This window comes from Nuphar pumila, chromosome 1 (genome assembly GCF_984573655.1).
Source record: "Nuphar pumila chromosome 1, dmNupPumi1.hap1.1, whole genome shotgun sequence".
Taxonomy (NCBI): Eukaryota; Viridiplantae; Streptophyta; class Magnoliopsida; order Nymphaeales; family Nymphaeaceae; genus Nuphar; species Nuphar pumila.
Window position 1 is genome coordinate 175229590 of NC_143249.1, and position 20722 is coordinate 175250311.

General features: G+C 36.5%; 1 protein-coding gene across 1 annotated transcript in view; it reads left to right on the top strand.

Annotated features, from left to right (window-relative positions):
• Positions 1 to 20722, top strand: part of LOC149851338 (sodium/hydrogen exchanger 1-like) — a 61158-nt gene that overhangs the window by 35742 nt on the left and 4694 nt on the right. The window contains exon 10 of the mRNA XM_090000217.1: positions 12546 to 12647. Within this exon, the coding sequence (XP_089856343.1) occupies positions 12546 to 12647 (102 nt within the window). The remainder of the gene's footprint in view (positions 1 to 12545; positions 12648 to 20722) is intronic.

A 20722-nucleotide genomic window follows, 5' to 3' on the forward strand; every position in this document is an offset into this window, starting at 1 on the left:
TACATTCACCAATATATCACAATTAAGGGAACAAGTAAATATGCATGATCTAATGCATAGCAGGAATATGCATAATTTCGGTGCAATGCATGAATAAATTATTATCTTTTATCAGAGTTTTCTTTTCATATGCATGTCCCTATTAAATGCACACAATTTAAGTTCCTCTTTTTAATTGCCGTTGCCTGCGGATACTCCAAACGGGTAAGAATTTTCGAGGTTAAGTAGGGTTCTCAGGATAACTTAGCACATAAGTTGTATTTTATTACTGAGTTCCAAACTTAGCCCTCGACCGATATCAGGAATCAACACCATCCATCAGAATATTAGAAATCAACAACCAATGTTGGGACACTATGAAAATCAACAACCATAATGCCACTTTCTTGGTATACCAAAACAATAACTGTGTCTACACACCGCCCTCAGGCAAAGTTGCGGATTCTCCCTAAAACCGTGGCCAGGAGAAGAAACTCAATATCGGGTTCAGGGGCGCAACAACAACGCACACGGAGTTTTAGTATCCTCACGGTTTTCCGAAAACGCAATGTCCAAGATTCTCATACTATAAAAGGGATATCAAGGAAACGTAGATTACACTGTTCTTTAATTTCTTTTATCTTGTTATTAATTCATCTCTTTTAATTTTCAATTCAACATGCAGAATTAATAATACAAGCTCGCAAATCAACATGTGAAGCTTTTCAAGGGACCACAGCCCGTGGCAACATAGAACAGTGCAATAATAATATCACATTTGATTTTTTTGCAATGCATAAAACTACTAAAATAAAGAGCAATACATGCTCAAGGCTCACACGGCCCACGATGATCCATTTTGATCATCGATGCATTCTCATGAAAAAATCATGAATCACATACCATTATGCATTTAATCCACATGCCTTTCAATGCACAAACATATATGCCAATTTAGAGATGTGCATGAAACAATAATATTCATATGCATGCGCATGAGTTCACATAATCATGTTAATTGCATGCTTTCATTTAATTCATATGTTCATATCAAATGCATGCTTTCATTCATGAATCTTTTTAATTAAAACATATGAGCATTTATGCAATCACTTACATGCAAAACATATCTATTTCATGCATGCACGTGCACACAAGAACAATGGTGCATTAATACTTCGATTAAGCATGATATACAGTCGTGCAAGCATGCGGAGTTTTCGTTCTTTTACATGCAAAGGCACCCATATTTAGGTTCGATGATGCATGCATATGCATATACAAATTCAGGTTGCATGTATAAACAACTTTCATCCCTTACGTAAACATGATTTCATTCCATTTTGCATGCATGTACAGACTTATGCCACAAGTATACATTGAATACCTATTCAAAATCAAGAGTACTTGCATATTCTGATTTGCATAGATTCATGAGCAATTGGACCATGCTTATGCATATATTCAGTTAGGTATGCATATTCAAACAGTTCCTTCTCATGAATATATGCATAGGCTTGTCTTTGCATCCAGATTTCAAACTCTCCAACCAATTTTTTTTTTCAAATCAACACCCAGCCGACCTAGTCGGCTGGGGCTCAACTCCAACACAGCTGACCCAGTCGGCTGGGCCTGGCAGCCACTGCACAGGTCCAGACCGGGCCTATGGCATCCTGCCAAGGCCTGGCAGCCAGCCCAGCGAGTAAAATCAAGAGTTTTTTTTTTTGACAGATAGAGTCTGGCAGCACTTGGCAAGTGCTGCCAGACCCGCAGGGACTGGGTATTGCCCAGCCAAACCCAACTCGTCTGGGCTGACAGCCGGTCCAGAATAGGCACCCAAATATATATATATATATATATATAAAATTTATATCCTCTTTCAAACAGGTATGCATATGCATGTTTCCATTTAGTTTAGCATGCAGATACTGGTCCATACTTCCATTATGTATATTCAAAATTCATTAGGCATGTATAAGCAATTAAAAATTTAGGTACTCATGTGTATGCACCTATAGGCTCAACGATACATGCATTACCAGTTCCACCATCAAGAAACAAACATATGTCGATTTTCTTTTTTTTTTCGAAATCAAGGTTTCTTGTGGATCTAAAGGGGTAAGCTGAACGTGCAGTCTTAACACACTATTTTTAACATACATCCAAAAACACAATTTCTGTTTTAAAACCATAGCACACTAGATCGGCGGCTCATCCAATATATATATATATATATATATATATATATATATATATATATATATATATATATATATATATATATATATATATATATATATATATATATATATATTTTCAAGACATATGTACATGAGTGCAGTGATATTTAGGCAGCATATGCTGTACAAGGGTTCAAATGTACATAATCATGCATATATGTCCATATCCACACTCAGCATGCTTTGCATATGTAATTTCTCTAAAGTATGCATATATACTCACCTTTGGAATCACGTACACTCAGATTCATAAAGCAAACTATATGCTAATACAATAATTATCTTTTGTTTCCACGAAAACATACATGCACTCCACGATTTTGCCATAAATTTCCAGATTTCACGTGCCCTAAATCTGGGCCAAATTTGCACATACTTCAAACATGGAAAATCTGCCCCAATTTAGGGTTCCACAATGTCAAGCATCAAAATATAAATTTCCCCCAAAAGTAAACTTCGAAAAAGAGGGATATCAAACACTAATTGGAGCAAATATCTAGATCCACTCCTTTTCCATGTATTTTTTTTCCAAAATATTGCATGAAATCCAAATCCACGCTCTTTTTCTCGTTTGAAACAAAAGAGGAACCCGTACCTTACGCAAAGATCAAAAGAATTCAAGAATACAATTGTGGAAAACGCCGGACGATCGAAGAAGGAGCCTCCTTCTTCTTCCTCTTCCTCTCTTTTCTCTCTTTTTTTTCTCTTTCTCCCTTTTCCTTCCCTTTCTCTTTTTTTTTTTTTGAGGTTTATATAGGCTTCAAGGGGGGTGACGGCCCCCCCTCTCCAGCCCATCTAGAAGGGGCTGGAGAGAGAGAACTCTCCCCTCTATGGACTCCATTCTCTCTTGGGTTTTCCGAAAATTTTGGACTCTTGACTTTTAAAAATTTTATTTCAAATGGACTCTAAGTCTTTTAAACCTTCTTAGATCCTTCTAGGTGTGTTTAAGGGCTCTACTAAGAGTCCTAAACAATTGTCAAATTAAATTTTCGGAATTACATTAAATTAATTAATTAATTAATATTAAATAATAAATAAATTTTTAGAAGCTTCCAAAAATTTCCAAATTAACTTGGGAGTCTTCTTAACATTAATTAACTCCAATTTAAATGTTGATAATGAATTTAAAATTGGAAAAATCGTTGGGCATGAATTTGGATTTGGATCCGGATCCAAGATCCAAATCCATCTCAAAAATCCAAATGGGTCTTGAGCTAGATCCAGTACAAATTAATATGGGTCTTGGATAGAGTCCAAATCCATATTAATTTGGATCAAATCCATCTGATTCGGTTCGATCCAAATCTGGATCCGAACCGACAAACTGCTCAATTTTTGAAAAAATGCGATTTTTGGGCCAACCGTAGCCTGATTCAAAGAGAATAAAATATCATTGCGCTCAGAATTTCGAGACGCATCAAATGATATATAACTCAAATTTCACTTCCAAAATTTGCCCGAAAATAACCTGAATTTCGCTTGAATTTAAAGGTAAAAAATAAAACTCTTCTTCACGTTTTAAGTGGCTCGTTTAGGCCTTGGCAATGAGACCTGGGCCAAGCCCAGACTCCAAAGCATCGGCCTAAAATTGAGAACCTACCAATTTTTCTTCTATACTTAGCCAAAATTTTGAAAATCTCAAATTTAACTAAGTGTGAAAATACGCGATATTACACTAATTATCGTATTTCCACTACAGGCTATTGTGTATTTCTCGATGATTCACTTATATCTTGGAGGTGTAAGAAGCAACAACGGGTGTCACTGTCCTCTACTGAAGCCGAGTATAAAACAATAACAACTGCTACCACCGAGATTGTTTGGCTAAGAAGTCTATTGAAGGATATAAGTGCCATCATCTCTATTCTATTGAAGATGTGTTGCGACAACAAGATCACTATCTACATTGCTAGCAACCATACATTCCATGAGTGAACAAAGCACATAAAGATGGGTTGCCACTATGTTCAGTGGGAGTTTCTCTGGGGCACTATTGAACTTCCTTATGTTACATCCGAATATCAAATTGCGGACTTCTTCACTAAGGCTTTGTTGGTGCCTCATTTTTCGTTCTTCGAAAAACTTTTTGTTATCTCACCGTCAGTTTAAGGGGGATGTTAAAATACATATATGTATCTATTCATATATATATTATATAGTACATATATATATATATATATATGTCTTTATTCTTTTGTAATAGGTCATGCCCTCTAGGGGCATTTTGGTAATTTTACATTGTGTAATAGGTTCCTCCCAAAAGAGGCAGTTTTGTATTTTTTTTCTTGTTTTTTTATTTTTTATTTCTCCCATTTCTAGCTGTTGGGACTAGCCCAACTAGCCATTGGACTAGCCTAACGGCTAGTTGATCTAGCCCATTCCTATTTAAATGGGATCACTCCCATGTAGTGCAACATGCCTCTCTTGATAATTATTGTGTTTAATAAAAATATATTTTTTTATATTCTAGCCCTTACTAGTTTTTGTGCATTTTCCCATAGTGGATTTGTGTATGTGCACTTCCTTTCCAAGTTTCTTTATAATTAGTGCAACCACACTTACTAATGCTATAACTGCATCGATTATGCAAGTGCTAGAGCGCAAGTTACCTTTTCACTCTGCAACTTCCTTACCCCTATCTTCTTCCTCATTTGATACAATTCATGGAGGTATATTTGATCCTAATTCTAGTTGGTTGATAGACTCAGGTGCGTCATGTCATATGACAGCAAATGAGTATCTTAATTGATTGTAGTCCATGTCATGGTTCCTTCAGAGCTGCAAATGACAATATAATGTCAGTTTCAAAAATTGGTTCTATTTCACCCAACCCAATATAAAAAATAATTGCATATTACTGACATATATCATGTTAATATGTACATATAAGCAATGTTGTATGTATCCTTACTATGAGGAATATCGATACGATACGAGTGCGTATCATATCTGTATCGTAATGTATCATACGATACAAGGTCGAAGCACTTAAAAAATGGCTTAATCGTAATTTTCTAGTTTTAGGTTTTAAAGACCTCTTGAGAGCTGACTCTCATTTGTGTAGAAGTCATTAGAGAGGTATCCACACACCCTAGGACTCGTGAGAGCGATTTTGTTATGGCCCGAATTTCAGAAGATAGTGCGGATCCGCACTCCAGGATCCACATGCCTCTCCCTGCAGGCAATAAGGGCTGTCCAGGCCTAGATGGGACCTAGGTTGATGACATGGTGGCTAACTTGATTTCTCTAATGGGTGACAAGTTAGAGATCTAGAGTTCATGGCATGAGAAGAAGAAACAGGACACGTGTCAAGCAGAGGAGACAAGCCAATTAAGGAGTAGGGCCCACCGAGGGGGCGTGTCATGCTGGAGAGTCCAAAGGGACGTCCTTGTTAAAATATATATACGTGCATATATATATGTATTGTCTTATCTAGAATACCCGATAGGGGCATTTTAGTCTTTTCACATAGTTGTTCTAGAAACAACCAGTTTATTAGGTTAGCCTTTTTTGTATTTTTTTTTTCTTATTTCTTTTTCCTTTTTCCTTTTTTAATACACATTGGGGGTCCCACCATAGAGTCGTTGGGACCCCCTGTCACAAATATGACCGTTGGGGGCTCCCAACAACTCCATGTGGGAGCCCTCAATGGTCTCTCACTCCTCCTTTCTTGTGTATAAATAGGGGACCTCTCCCTTTGTATTTGTATTGCTTTCTAGCTCTCTTAAATAAAGTTCTTCTATTCTTTACTTGTTGTATTGCCTTTTTAAGGGTTGGCTATTGTCCCATCGTGGACTTTGTGTTTGTATTTTCCTTGTGCCATCGTGCATGTCCATTATTGGACTTGGTTAATGCTTGTTGCATTCTTAGATTATATTTTCACATACTTCATTACATGGTATTAGAGCTAGGTTGAGCTCTTGATTTTTGTTAAATCTATCTCTTGATAGTTTGTGATTCGGAAATCTCCTCCATTCCTTTTTGCTCATCCTCTCTCTAAGTTACTATGGATAGATTGATCTTTCCTTCAAGTTAAATGGCACCAACTATATGATGTGGGCCTCCGCCATAGAGAACAACCTCAAGGGCAAAAAGCTTTGGGGATACGTGATGAGTTCCATTCCGGAACCATAATTCAAGCTTATAAAAATAGATGGACAAGAAAAGGCTCTTGAGGGAAATGCTCGCACTAAAGCCATTGAAGATCACCAATCCAAGATAGAGGATTGGGAAAGTAAACATGCAAAAATCCTTGCATGGTTTATGAACAACGTGAAGCTCAAGATATGCGCCAACATAGCCAAATTCCGCAAAGCAAATGAGGCATGTTTTTTTATGAAATGTATACAACAACAACTACGCCTTCATCCCAAAACAATTGGGGTCGGCGATATGAACCAAAAAAGAAAATCATTCTGGGTCTTCCACATGAATCCTTCTCCTCCAATCATTTTTTATGAAATGTATGTATACTAAAAAAGACCTTGCAGGACAATTTTTTCTTCAAGAAAAAATTTGTATCATTAAGCAAGGGGCCATGAGTTTCCGTGATTATTTTAGCACCCTTAGTCCCTTGTGGGATGAATTATCTCTTCTAGAACCCAAATGGGTGGCTAGTGAAGATGTTGAGCTTAGAAGAGAACAAATGAGAAAATAACACTTTTTCTAATTTTTACACGGGCTTAGGCCTGAATATGAACAAGTTAGATATTTCCTCCATAGATCTAAGCCTCTTCCCTTAGAAGATGCCATTGCCGAAATATGCAAGAGGAAACTCGTATTGGCATGATAAAGGGAGGAGCTGAAGTTTTGGCTGTGTCTAAGCCCGACAATCATGTTAAAACTTATAAGCCTCCATACTTTGGAAGGCAAAATAGCTATAATGGAGGTTATAGGAAAGTTATTTGCCATCATTGCCATGAATCAAGACATATAAGGCCTAATTATCCCACGTTATATGAAACTCCAAAGAATAAAGTTGCTTCCGTAGAAGAAACTATACCAAGGAAGGAAGAACCAACCAAAGGAAAGGATTCTTTTTCACTAGCTCAAATATCAGAGGCACTTCAAATTCTACTCAAATCTCCATCTACATCGGGTGCCACCATTGCTTCTTCCTCACCTCCATGTGTGTCTTCTTGGATTCTTGATTCAGGAGCTTCTTTTCATTTGACACTTCTTGAGAGTGGTTTATCCAAATTATGCACTAATTCAAAAACCTCTTATGTTTCAACTGCCGATGAAACATCTTTACAAATTAAAAGTGTTGAAACTCTAAATTCTTCTAAAACTTTTTTTGTGCCAAATGTAAGAGTTGTTTCACAACTAAACCTAAATCTTCTTTCCGTTTCTCAAATTTTTGATCATGGGTGTGGTATCTCCTCATATAAGGGTTGCTCCGTGCAGGAAGCTGATTGGGCAAGGCCATAGGAAGGCAGATCTCTACTACATGAACTATTTAAATCTCTCTACCAACTCCTTTTGTAATTATGTCGAAGATAAAAATATTGAAACTTGGCATAAAAGACTTCGACATCCAAATTTCTCTAAGATGTACCTTTTTCCCTTTGGGAAAAAATTTTGTAATGAGAAAATTTTTGTTTGTAAGGATTGTATCTTTGGAAAAATAAAATCTACTCCCTTTCCAAATAAAACTTTTATTTCTAAGAGACCTTTTGAAGTAGTGCATTCGGATGTTTGGGGACCTTCTCCCGTCATATCAAAATGAAGATATTCATATTATGTGACGTTTATTGATGATTTCATTAGATATTATATGGATATACTTTCTTAACTTTAAATCCAATGTCTTCTCATTCTTCAAAAAATTTCATATGATTGTCAAAAATCAATTTTCAAGTAACATCTCTATCCTTAGATCTGATTCGGGTGGTGAATATTTGTCAAATGAGTTTCAAAATTATTTAGAAACAAATGGAATTTTTCATAAAAAATCATGTCCTAGAACTCCCCAACAAAATGGATTAGCTGAAAGGAAACATAGGCACATCTTGGAAACCACTAGGACACTACTTATTTCTAAAGACATTCCAAAAAGTTTTTGGGCCGAAGTCGCCTTAACATCAACTTAATAAATAGAATGAACTCATCGTCTTTACAAATCATATCCCCCTATGAAAAATTATTTGAAAGAACACCCGACTTCAATAGATTAAGGATTTTTGGTTGTAAGTGCTTTGTGCTTTTTCATAAAAGAGATAAATTGTCTCCAAAAGCTATTGAATGTGTATTCTTAGGTTATGGAAAAAACAAAAAAAGATATAGATGCTTTGATAAAAAAATAACAAACTATATGTCTCTAAGGATGTAACCTTTTTAGAAAATGAAAATGGTTTTGAGAAGACCAAAGACAACAATGAAATTGAATAAATGTTTTTATTTGACCTTTTACCACAAGAAGAGTTGAACTCTTGTGATAATTCTTTGAATGACGAAGAGGATAACCCCCTAAATGTCAATGAAAAAGATAATGAAAATATAGAAGAACAAACACATATAAATGATGATATTATTGATAGACCTATGCAAACTTACACCCGGCGTGATCAAAGAAATCCTCTAAATGCTTTATAAAAATATTCCCAAAATTCAAACTTGGAAGAAACCACTCTTAGGAAATCCAATCGGATTTCCAATCCACCAAATAGATTTGTATCCTACGACACATTAACACCAAAATATAGGTCATGTATAATTGCATTACATTATTTTCATGAACCATCTCATTATAATAAGGCAACAAATCTTCCGGAATGGGTTGAAGCTATGAATTTAGAACTTAGTGCTCTTAAAATAGCTAAAACTTGGAAAATAACTTCAGTACCCATAGGAAAGAAATCTATAGGATGTAGATGGGTTTTTAAAGTTAAAACAAAGAATGATGGGTCTTTAGAACGTTAAAAAGTGCGGGATACTCTCAAGAGTATGGTATTGACTACGAATGTAATGCCCCAAAATTTTCAACTTATAAACCTTTGAAAATAGTTAGAGAAAGTCTTTCAAAAACTCAGAGTTTTCGATTTTCAAAAGTCAGCGGAAGCAAATTTTCTTTTGAAAGAAGAACAAGTTGACAAATTCTGGGCACGTTAGTGCAAAAACTAGCAATAACATATTAGCAAACGGTTGGTGGGCCAAAAAGTATATATATTTGTTTAAATTTTCAGTTTGTACAAATTTAGGGGTTTACCCCCGTGAGCAAAAGTACAAGAAAAAGCCAAAAGAGAGCAGGTAGCCAAGATGCAGGTAGAAAGTGTGTGAGATCTCGAGCGATGCTGCATCGTGCCATCGGCCGTCAGAAGCACCTATTCGTCACCTGCCCATAAAATGGGCTAGTTTCACAAAAAACTGGTAGGTGCGCAAAGAAAGACAGTAAAGAACAAAAACTAAAGCAATTGCAGATATTAATGGCAAATTAACTATGCATGCAAGTGTTTATGAACAATTAATTCTTATAAGCAGAGAGTAGCTAAGTAAAGCAAAGTAAAGCATTGAAGAGTAGGGGAAATCACATCTCCTATTTATATACACAACAAAGGAGGGAGACCATTGGGAGCTCCCCACATAGAGTCGTTGGGGAGCTCCCAACGGTCATATTTATGACTATTGGGGCCCCAACGACTCTATGGTGGGGGCCCCCAATGGTTAGACAAAATACAAAAAAGAAAAAAAGAAAAATAAAGAATATTAAAAATACATTAATAACTGTTTCTAATAAACAATTATTATTACAAGTGAAAAGACCAAAATATCCCTATATGGAATTAACTCTTACAAAACATAATATATATATATATATATATATATATATATATATATATATATATATATATATATATATATATATATATATATATATATATATATATATATATATATATAAACACCCGTCCTCAAACTTACGGTGAAATGACCAAAAGTTTGCTAAGGAGAAAAATAAATCGAGGAGCAAGAAGAGCTTTGGTGAAGAAATCCGCAAGCTGGTATTCCGATGTGACATACGATAACGTAATAGTTCCTCTCAGATACTCATAATGCACATAATGAGAATCCATCTCAGTATGTTTGGTTTCCTCATGAAAGGTGTGGTTGCTCGCAATGTAAATTGTACTCTTATTGTCGTAGCACATCTTCGAAGGTATTGAGATGATTACTCCCATATCTCTCAGAAGGCTTATTAGCCATACAAGTTCCATAGTTGTCGTAGCCATCACATAATATTCAGCTTTTGTTGAGCATAAGGATACTTTTTGTTGCTTCTTGTATCTTCACAAAATCAAAGAGTTCTTTTTTGTTCTTATCTTTTCTAGGGGTACTTCAGTCTTTCTAATGTTGTAATGTAAGCTCAATAAAGATGGTAGACTCTCTTGTATACTAAGTCACACGGACTCGGCTAGGGAGACTACGCACCCGCGTCGACACGCCCCGACACGGGTGTGGCTTCGGACACGGGCCAGACTCGGTCAACGAATCAAGGCCGAGTCCGTCCTTGTTTTGGACTCGGTCAACATTGACCGAGTCTATATTCATCAATTTTTAAGGTGAAAAAACTAAAAAATTGATTTTTTTTTTTATATATATATATATATATATATATATATATAGAGAGAGAGAGAGAGAGAGAGAGAGAGAGAGAGAGAGACTGTGCTGTGTGCACAGTCTGTGACTCTGCACTTATATATATATATAGCCGAGTCCCCGTGTCCAAAATTTTTGAAATTGTGCCGCACCCACACCCGCACCCGCACCCATGTGACATAGCTTGTATATCTTTACTCAATCATATAAAACAATTTAGAGTTTTTCCCTCCACTCTAGTGTGTGTGCTTGTGCTTCCTTCATATTGCAGGCAATCGAAGAATCTCCCTGATCACTAGGATCAATAGAAGAAGATAATTGAAGTTATTTGTTGCACTATCAAAAAGTGGATATTTTCTAAGCACACACGGATAATTACATAAGCCTAAGAGATATATGGGGATAGAAACATTTGGTAAAGTTGGATCATAGTGGATGATAAAAATAATTCAAAATTTAGGAAATTTTCACACTTTCCTAACATCACAGGTAATTTTATTGATATTTGTTTTTAGGGGTTGTCTGGGATCAAAAGTCAATGTTTTCATTACATATTTGTCTCTGACTGCAATAGGAAGTTCATGTATTCTTTGAGTTGTTGAAGCCCGAGCATGTTAATCAAATTGAAGTACCTCCCATAGATTATTTTTATATATTTTCCTCTATTAGTGATCTCCAAATGAGCCGTACGTCCATGGCCTTAAAATAAGAAGATAGCTTCAAAGATGCACTCAAACAACGTAAGCAAATGCATGCCTGAGTAGAGAAGGAAAAAGAACAAGTTTGCTACAAAAATGAAAGGGAAGACACATTTTTCCTTTAAAGATCTCTGTTGAAGGATAACATGCAGTCTCAAACCAATAGAAAGGACTCAAAACCCTGAGGTTTTTTCGGATGCCAAATACCCCCCTTCTAGATCTCTTCTGACCTTGGTTGACCATAGTTTGGAACATTCATTTATGTCACCCAACCTTGGGCTCGAATGCATCCATAGCCTCATTCTTGGAAAATCTAGTCTACAATGCATCATTAATTTATGTTGTTTGGTTGGTCTGATTGCTTGTTTTGTTGAAGCCTTTGAACTGTTTCTATATTATGATATGACTTCTATATGTTCTGTAATCTAGGTTATTTCTTTTCTTAAACCAATCTGATTAGTCAGCACAAAAATCTGAAAAAATGATTTATTCTCTTAACAGGCTTAGGATCTAAAAGTACTACAATAAATTTTCCCTTATTAGATATCCAAGTATACATGGATGGGCTTTTAAGATATTGCATGAATTCATTCCCCAATTTGATTTATATTTGTTCAAGCAAATATTTTTTGATAGACTGTTAAGAGGTGTGTGTGTGTAATGTGTGTGCATGTTTGCATCCATGAGAATCTAAGCTACCTTCATATTTGTGTCTACTTTCGGGAGAAAAACATTTCACATTGTTCCAAAGTTGACAATTCTCTCTTTGGGAAAGAGTTCCTGGATGCGATTGAGTGCAAGTAATCTGATAGGAATACAAGAAATCAAGGAATACAGCCACAGGAGATCAAGGAAATTTATGGAATTTTAGTGGCATACAAAAATATAGCCTCGGGAACCTCAAAAGAAAATGTAGAGCAACTTTGACATTACTATGGATATTTCATTTCCGTCCATTTCAAGCATTGACAATAAAGCATTGTATGTTTCTGCAAGGATTGTTTACATGCACCTATGACATTGATGATTTCAGGCACTCATTTGCAACGATATCTTTCATTGCGGAAACATTTATCTTCCTCTATGTTGGTATGGATGCCTTGGACATTGACAAATGGAGGACAAGCAAAGCCAGGTAAAATATGCTTTCCCCTTTGGATATGTTTAATGGAATTTATCTGTTCCACATTTGGTACTGGAACAAGATTAGTTCCAAGATATGTAAACACAATTCTTGGAAAGACAAAAAAGGCAATGATGATATTGTTCAGTGTTTGTGGACCTCTTGAGCACTCGGCCACTCGTACTCTAAAGTCTAGATCATCTATCCTATTAAAATGTTTTCAACAGTTAGTTTTGAGATATTCTCAGCGCTATACAGGTTACCTCTATTGTATGAGTTTCAATTTTTCACTTGCATTGTTTCCTTATGTGCATGTTCTCTAGGAAATAGAAATCATAACAATACTGTCTCCTCTCTGCTGCACATGGATATCAAAGTGGGGTGCTCATGCAGCATGCTGTTTTAAGCTGATTTCCTTTAATGGTCATATTGATTATGTCATTTGTTTGATGCGTTCTCCTAGCCTTTTCTCTTGCAAGCATTCATTGTGAGGATAAGGCCTATATTCTTGTTAGCAGAAATGAAGTGCTGAAGACTAATAGTTTTGGTCATGCAATTACAGCAAGTCCAGGAGTATAAACAAGCATATAGTTCCCTAGATTACAGATTTACTCCTTAAATGCTACCTGCTTTGTGAGGTTCACATATTTCCAAGACTACCAAAAATGAAAGAATTGAATACAATAATAAGTATCAAAAGGGAAAGAACCATAATTTTTTAGCTCCTTCAATGCACTTGCGGCTTATTGACAGAGACATTTATTTTTATAGTATGGCCATCATGCAACTAGTTCAATATTCCATTGCCTGTCATGCTTGCATTAGCTCGCTACACCTTCAATACTGCTCCATTTTGGACTCATCAATGCAATAGAACTTGACATTGACTTCATGCTTTTGTATGGCTCTATATCACATAAGTGCGGGTGAGGGTTTGGGTATGAAAGTTTGTGATATATATATATATATATATATATATATATATATATATATATATATATATATATTTGCTACCCTCGTGGGTAAGGAATCCCCCAGTTAGAACTCATTGGAGGAGGTTGTTTTGACCAAATTTGACCTCATGGATGTGTTCAACATAGTCAAAATCAAGGTTGTAAGTATCGTATCATTACCCATATCGGTCGGACCCCAAAAAAGATACGTATCGTAAAAAACCATAATTTTTAATAAAAAGAATTTCAAAAATTCCAAAACAATCAAGAAAAATCAGAAAAAATTAGAAAAATTTCTAAAAAAATCATAACATGTGAAAAAAATGATGAATTGCACAAAATCTAACCATAAAATCATATATGAAACATTTATGTCTCTATGAGCTGCATAAGACATCATCAAACATCAACTATCTCACAAGAACAATGTAAAATATTAAATATCTCTCAAGAACTGCTCCATTGCATTCTTCCCCCAAAAAAACTCAATAAGAAGCAAAGAATATAATTTTTTTACCTTAAGCCACTTCCTTGAGTGGAAAAATTGTGGAAATGCACTCTTACCTGAGCAAACAGCAAAAGTCCTCTCCCTTGCGCACGGATCGGACCCCAAATCTCTCTCATGAGTCCTAAGGTGCGTGGATACCCCTCTAATGGCCTCTACACAAATGAGAAAGTCGGCCCTCAAGAGGTCTTTAAAACCAAAAAAATAAAAAATACGATTTGGCCTTTTTAAAGTGCTCCGAAGGTGTATCGTACGATACGGTACGGTACGATACAGGGATGTATTGTACGATACACGCTTGTATTTCAATACTAGTGTGTATCGTATCGATTTTGCCCATAATTACGATATGTATGCAATACGGTATGATACTTACAACATTGGTTAAAATAGTTGGAACCTACCCTTGGATCATAGTTTTTCGATGTAAAAATGCACTTTTTTTTAGGTTTAAAAATTTGGCGCATTGTAGGCCATTGATTTTTCAACCCTTGTAAAATGTGACATATACATCAGAATAACATGATCCACAGGTCAGTTCCTACTAAAATCAATATGTAGATTACATCTGAAGGGTCAGATGTGAAAAAAACATAAAAACATAAAAATATTACATGTTTTTATTAGGGGGTTCCTTACCCACGAGGGTAACAAAGATTAACCCCCATATATATATGTGTGTGTGTGTGTGTGTGTGTGTGTGTGTGTGTGTGTGTGTGTGTGTGTGTGTGTGTGTAGGGAAAATATTTGCTACTAATGATGGTAAGGAACTAATGAATTAAAAATCATAGGTGCAAGTTGTATTGACTCAATCCAACCACATAGATGCGTTCAGCATGGTTTGTTTGCTAAGGATCAAGCCTTGGATTATGCTTTTCTGATGTAAAATCGTGATTTTTTGTGTAATAAAATTTTGGCACATTGTGGGCCATTGTTTTTTTAACCGTTTTAAAAACCTAATTAATTGTCATAATCACATAATTCAAAACAAGTTCCTACTAAACAAACCATGTAGATCACATCCATAACATTTGATCTACAAAAAATTCATTTTTTTTAAGAAAAGAGTGATTTCTACTCATTAGTTCCTTACCTTCATTACTAGTAAATATTTATATATATATATATATATATATTATATGTATGTATATATATACATACATACATATAATATATATATATATATATACATATATAGATGGGTGCTTTTATTGTGGTACTGAACCACCATAACTTATGGTGCTACACACCTGATTTACATAGATCTAAGCTCCAAAAGCCAAATCTAACCTGTAGATCATGTTTATCTTGTTCTATTTACTATTTTTATGCGTTACTCCAACATGATGTTTTGTACAATTCTTAAACCATCCTTATTTTCATGAATTATGAGCCATTGATTTTTCACTCTCAAAATGAAATCTTGTGGTGTATTAGACATGATAAAACTGGCTAACATAATAAATAAACTATGTTAAAACCATATTTATAGTTAGTCTTAACATTTAGTAGCTAGATCCATACAAATGTGTGTGTACCACTATATCGTATCATAGTATTAGACCATATATATATAGATCATTTTTTAAAACTTTTTCGACCAAATGGACTTGATCAAGGCTGATGAAGTTGCACCTTACGCTATGATCCCACCATGTCAGGTGCCGCACCCGCACAAGCATCCACACCACATCACATCGACGGGGGTGTGGCTGCTCCTAAGAACTGTCAATGTAACATAGCTAGCAAGTCGCAAAGGAAGAGACAAACTACTGTGACCAGCTGACGCATAAATTACAAGGTACAAGTAGAAATATCTGAACGTCTGGGATTCCATGATGAGACTAGAAGGCAAGAACTTTAATTGCAAAGTGAAATGTGCTGCTAGTCTCTATGTTCTATTGAGAGAAACTTCACAAGAGGGTGTCTTGGCATGCTATTCGCGTACCTAATGAGTGTCTAAATGGGAATGTAACTGGATTAAGAAGTCCTATAATGTGAAAGTTATGTAATCTATTATTGCATAATCATTAAAAGCATATAAAAAATACACTATTTTTTTGTGCATGTGACACATCTACATTATCTAGACGCTCTGGACAACCAGCTGCATCCATCTCCAACACTAGGCAATACCAACACCGCCACTTTTGGACATGCTAGTTTCAGTTCATGTAGTGTTCATGGTTCATTTAGTGTTTATGGTTCATTTAATGATCATGTTTTTCCATCTTGAGCTCTTTCCTTTTTGGATTTAAACATGTCCTCTACATCTTTTTTGTGTTTATGGTTCATTTAATGATCATGTTTTTCCATCTTGAGCTCTTTCCTTTTTGGATTTAAACATGTCTTCTACATTTTTTTTTTATTTTGTCTAAAAACGAGCATCTTCATGACTTGAAATTCTCCATATCTTCATGGTTTAACTTGAATCATCAAAGAAAGAGTTATGGAATGAAATAATTGGTATGTCACAAGGACACACCGTTTTGGTGGCGTGTCCCTGGTGACACGAGTGAACACACTAGGACATGTGGAGACGAACACTGACACGTACGAAGAATATTTTAATATTTTATTTAAATAAAAATACGTTTTTAACAATAAAATATCATAAAAATAGTTTTTATTGATTGACAAATTAATTTTTTTTTCCTCATGTCCTATTTTCCAAAAAAAAAATGAACTTGCAAGTTGAAACCACGTCACGAGTCCTCGTGTCCACATGTCTTTGTGACATAGAATAGTTGCTTATTGTCTCTTACATTGCATTACAAATCTCTCTTTTTGTAGTTCAATGCTGCAACATGCTTTCCCTCCCTCTTTGTAGTACAAATTACACACATAAGAAAGAAGAAACATGTTTGAACTTCAAAAAATATATGCTGTTACATTGCAATTGGAAAAATTTGTCGCTGTTTGTGGTTTCATTAAGTGCTCATCCTATAGAATGCTGCTAAACTTTGATCAACCAATGTTTTTTTTCTTTTTGAGAGAGAGATCAACCAATAAATTTAATCTTTAATCTCAATCAATGCACTAAAATAATCTTTTTCTTTATGCTATGGCATTTGTTATTTCTGAAAATTCCTCTGCTGAATCATATATAGCTGCTTTGCCATGGTTATTATGTGATAATTCTGTACATTCTTCAGGATATCCTTTCTTTTGTTGGTTATTCTTTCTGGTGTAAATCAAATAACATTAATGCTGCCAAGTGAGCTGATGGGCTTTCATACTTTCTGTTGATGATGATGTAAAAGGGTAACAAGAAGTACCACTGAATCAGAAGAATTTCCACAATTTTGTGGGCTGAGTTTTTGCTAGATCTATGCCTATAGTGTATATAGCATGTGGACTTTTTGCTTTTTTAGCGTAATCACAAATAATCAATCTTTTTGCTTATAACTGGAGGTTAGTACTGGCATTTTGAACATATTGTCTTATTTGCATAATTTTACACTGTATGTTCAGGATATACAGTCGTTTCTATGTACCATCTAGTTGGGATCCGATGATGCAAGTTGTTTTGGCTCAATCTGATGCTGTTGATGTAACGCCCCAGAAGTTCGACTTGAGACAAGAAGATTTGAATGAAATTACCTTCGAAAGTCAGAGTTTGCAGCAAAGATTTTTAAAGATACCAAAGGTTTTAGATAAAAGCACAAGTCGATTCTTCTGAGCACGTTAGCAAAAAGACCAGCACAAACACAAACCCATTTCCTAACTAAGCCAAAATAGTGAACAAAAGATAAAAAAGAGTTTATCCATAAAAATGGTTTAGTTTGTACAAAGCAGAAGGGTATCCACCCAAAACAACAAAAGTACAAAACCAAATAGCCAGCGTGTCGACGAGAGAGGCGAGACTTTGATCATGTAGCATTTGCACCGCTGCCAGTAAGAAGAGCTACCTGTCACCTACACCCATAAAAATGGGGTCAGTCCTGAAAACTGGTAGGTACGCAAAAAGAATAAGATGAACAACAACTAATCTAAAGCATGCTCAAATCTAAGCAAATAGAAACTGATGCAACAGGCGCAGGTGAATAACAAAGCTAACCAAGATATCATCATGAGCTCAAACAGGCTAGTATTACAGTGATAACAATCTAACTGTAAGCAGTCACAACCAAACTTATCATGCATACCTTCTAACTATCGCAAATAGCAAACTAATAGCAAGGTAAAAGCATGTAGTCAAAAGCAAGAACAAAGAACAGCTGTGAGCATGCCATAATGTGATTTGATTATTATCTGGACATTGTGGGTACGCACAATGTATAAAACGTAGAAACAACCGAAATCCATTCGTGGGTTCATTATGCTATGTATTTTATTATACCCCGAAGGACTGACTGAGTCTGCTCCTAAGGGAACGACCAGTGGCCAAGAGAGTAAGTCCCCAAAGGCTAAACAAGGCCCAAGGATGCATCCAACTTCTGCAGAAGTGCCAGACGACTACCACCTAGGATACTTATGGTAACGCCATTTCCCCTACCTCCGATGACTGGGGAAGCCAGATCTTTGCCCGTAATAGCCATGAATGGCCTGTCCATCGGAGGTTTTGTACCATCCATCCTCTCTCTTGATGAACCAGCCCGAACAAGTACGATGAGGGGTTTTTCTTCGTCATCGCCTTGCTCTACATGCCCTGGTCTATTCGACCCACTTGAGCATCTTGCCTGTGAAGGCGCATGATTACCATTTAGTAAGATGTTCATAATTGTGCTCTTTCGCATACCATGAGACCTATTCACTTTGTGCTACGCATCAAAGCATCGCATAGCATTGCCAAGAAACACGACTAGGCTTATAGCCACAAGCCACAAGGAAACACTCAAAACAAGCTCAGATGCTGACAACGATTTCTAGATGTACCTGAAAAGTAGAACAATAGCATGATCACAATCTACATGACGCAGGCAATAAGCGAATCAGTAAAAGTATAAATAAGCAAGTCAAGCACAAGGCCAAGGCGCATAAAGCGCGGGGCAACACAAAGTAAAGTGCTGAAACGTAAACAGCCAAGGCGCATAAAGCGCGGGGCAACAAAAAGTAAAGTGCTAAAACGTAAATAGCCAAGGCGCATAAAGCGTGGGGCAACATAAAGTAAAATGCTGAAAGGTAAACAGGCAAGCCGAAGCGACAGGGGGCGGAGCCCCCTGCCGGCAACACAACAACGACAGGGGGCAGAGCCCCCTGCCGGTAAGCCGACGGCGACAGGCGCAGGGGGCCAAGCACCCCCTGTCGACGCACGAACCTCCGAGAGGAGAGGAGGGGGGGGGGGGGTAGCTACCTGCGGTTACCGGCGGCGAGTCGCCGGAGAAGAAGGTGAAGACGGCGGGTCATCGACGCTAGCACGGAGGAGGGGAGTCGACTGCCACCAAGACGGCTGCAGGAGAGCCGGAGAGCCGTTGGTCGGAGGGTGGAAGCGACAGAGACAGAAAAGGGCAGAGAGAGAATCGGGCGAGGGCAAATGCCCTCGCCCGAGACACCCGTGCCCTTATAAAAAGGGGGGGTGTACTGGCTTCTCGAAAGATCGAGAAGCCGGATGCGGGTTTGACTCAGATCCGGTATCAACGGCCGACCGAGACACGTGTCTGACACGTGCCTGGCGCGTGTCAGACTCGTTTTTTTTTTTTTCCAGACATTACAGTTGATGTGCTTGATTTATTGGGAATTGAATCCTTGGATCATCTTTTCTTTTATGAAAAAATATGTTTTTTGAGAGAGAAATTAGATGAATTTACAGCTGTCGATTTTTCAATCGTCCAAAAAACCTGCTCCGGTGTCGGAATTCAGCGATCCAAATACTGATCCCTACTAAGCAGATCATGTAGATCACATCCTTGAGGTCAAGTTTATTAGAATAAAAAAAAGGGATTTGCTAAGTCGTTTGTATATGCAAACAATTATAGCAAACATTTATCCACGTGCACAGCGCATTCTTTTGCTTTACATATCAGGGTGACTTTGTCTTTTAGTGCTATTTTGTCTGTGTGTACCTATCGTCAGAATTACATTTCTTCATCAACTTAGAGGACTTCTTTTCCAAGTTGGCTGCAAGGTAAATAAGCAGAGCTCCTCGCAAGTAGCTCAGGTTCGATTTGTATTCTGGTGAAAATTTATGCTTCTTTATAAATGTTTCGAAAATGAGATGAAAGCCTCTTTTTGCTGGTGTCATTTATGTTTTTTGTTTGTATTGGGAGTATTTGTGTGTTTCTTAGAAACATAATGTAGCCCAGTGCTTCATCCACCCAGCAATCTCAACCTAATTTTAAGGAAAACTTACCATTTAATATACTTTTATAGAAACCAATAAATTGACTTTGATACATCAAGTTTGTGTCACCTACAGATCACCACTAGGTAAAATAGTGGTCTTTTTGTTTGTTTAACTTTGATCTAGGCCCTCCATTAGGATGGTGGTTTTGCTTCTGTGTGTTCGTGTGTGCACAAAAGGTATCTGTGGATTTCACATGCTGTTTGTATCCTTTCTGTTCACTTTTACCATGCACGTATGTGTAGGGATGTCAATCGATCAGATTTTATCCAATATCAGACCAAATCCAATTTTGTTTAGTCAGATTTGATATAAGCGAAAACCATATTCAATTATGATCGGATGC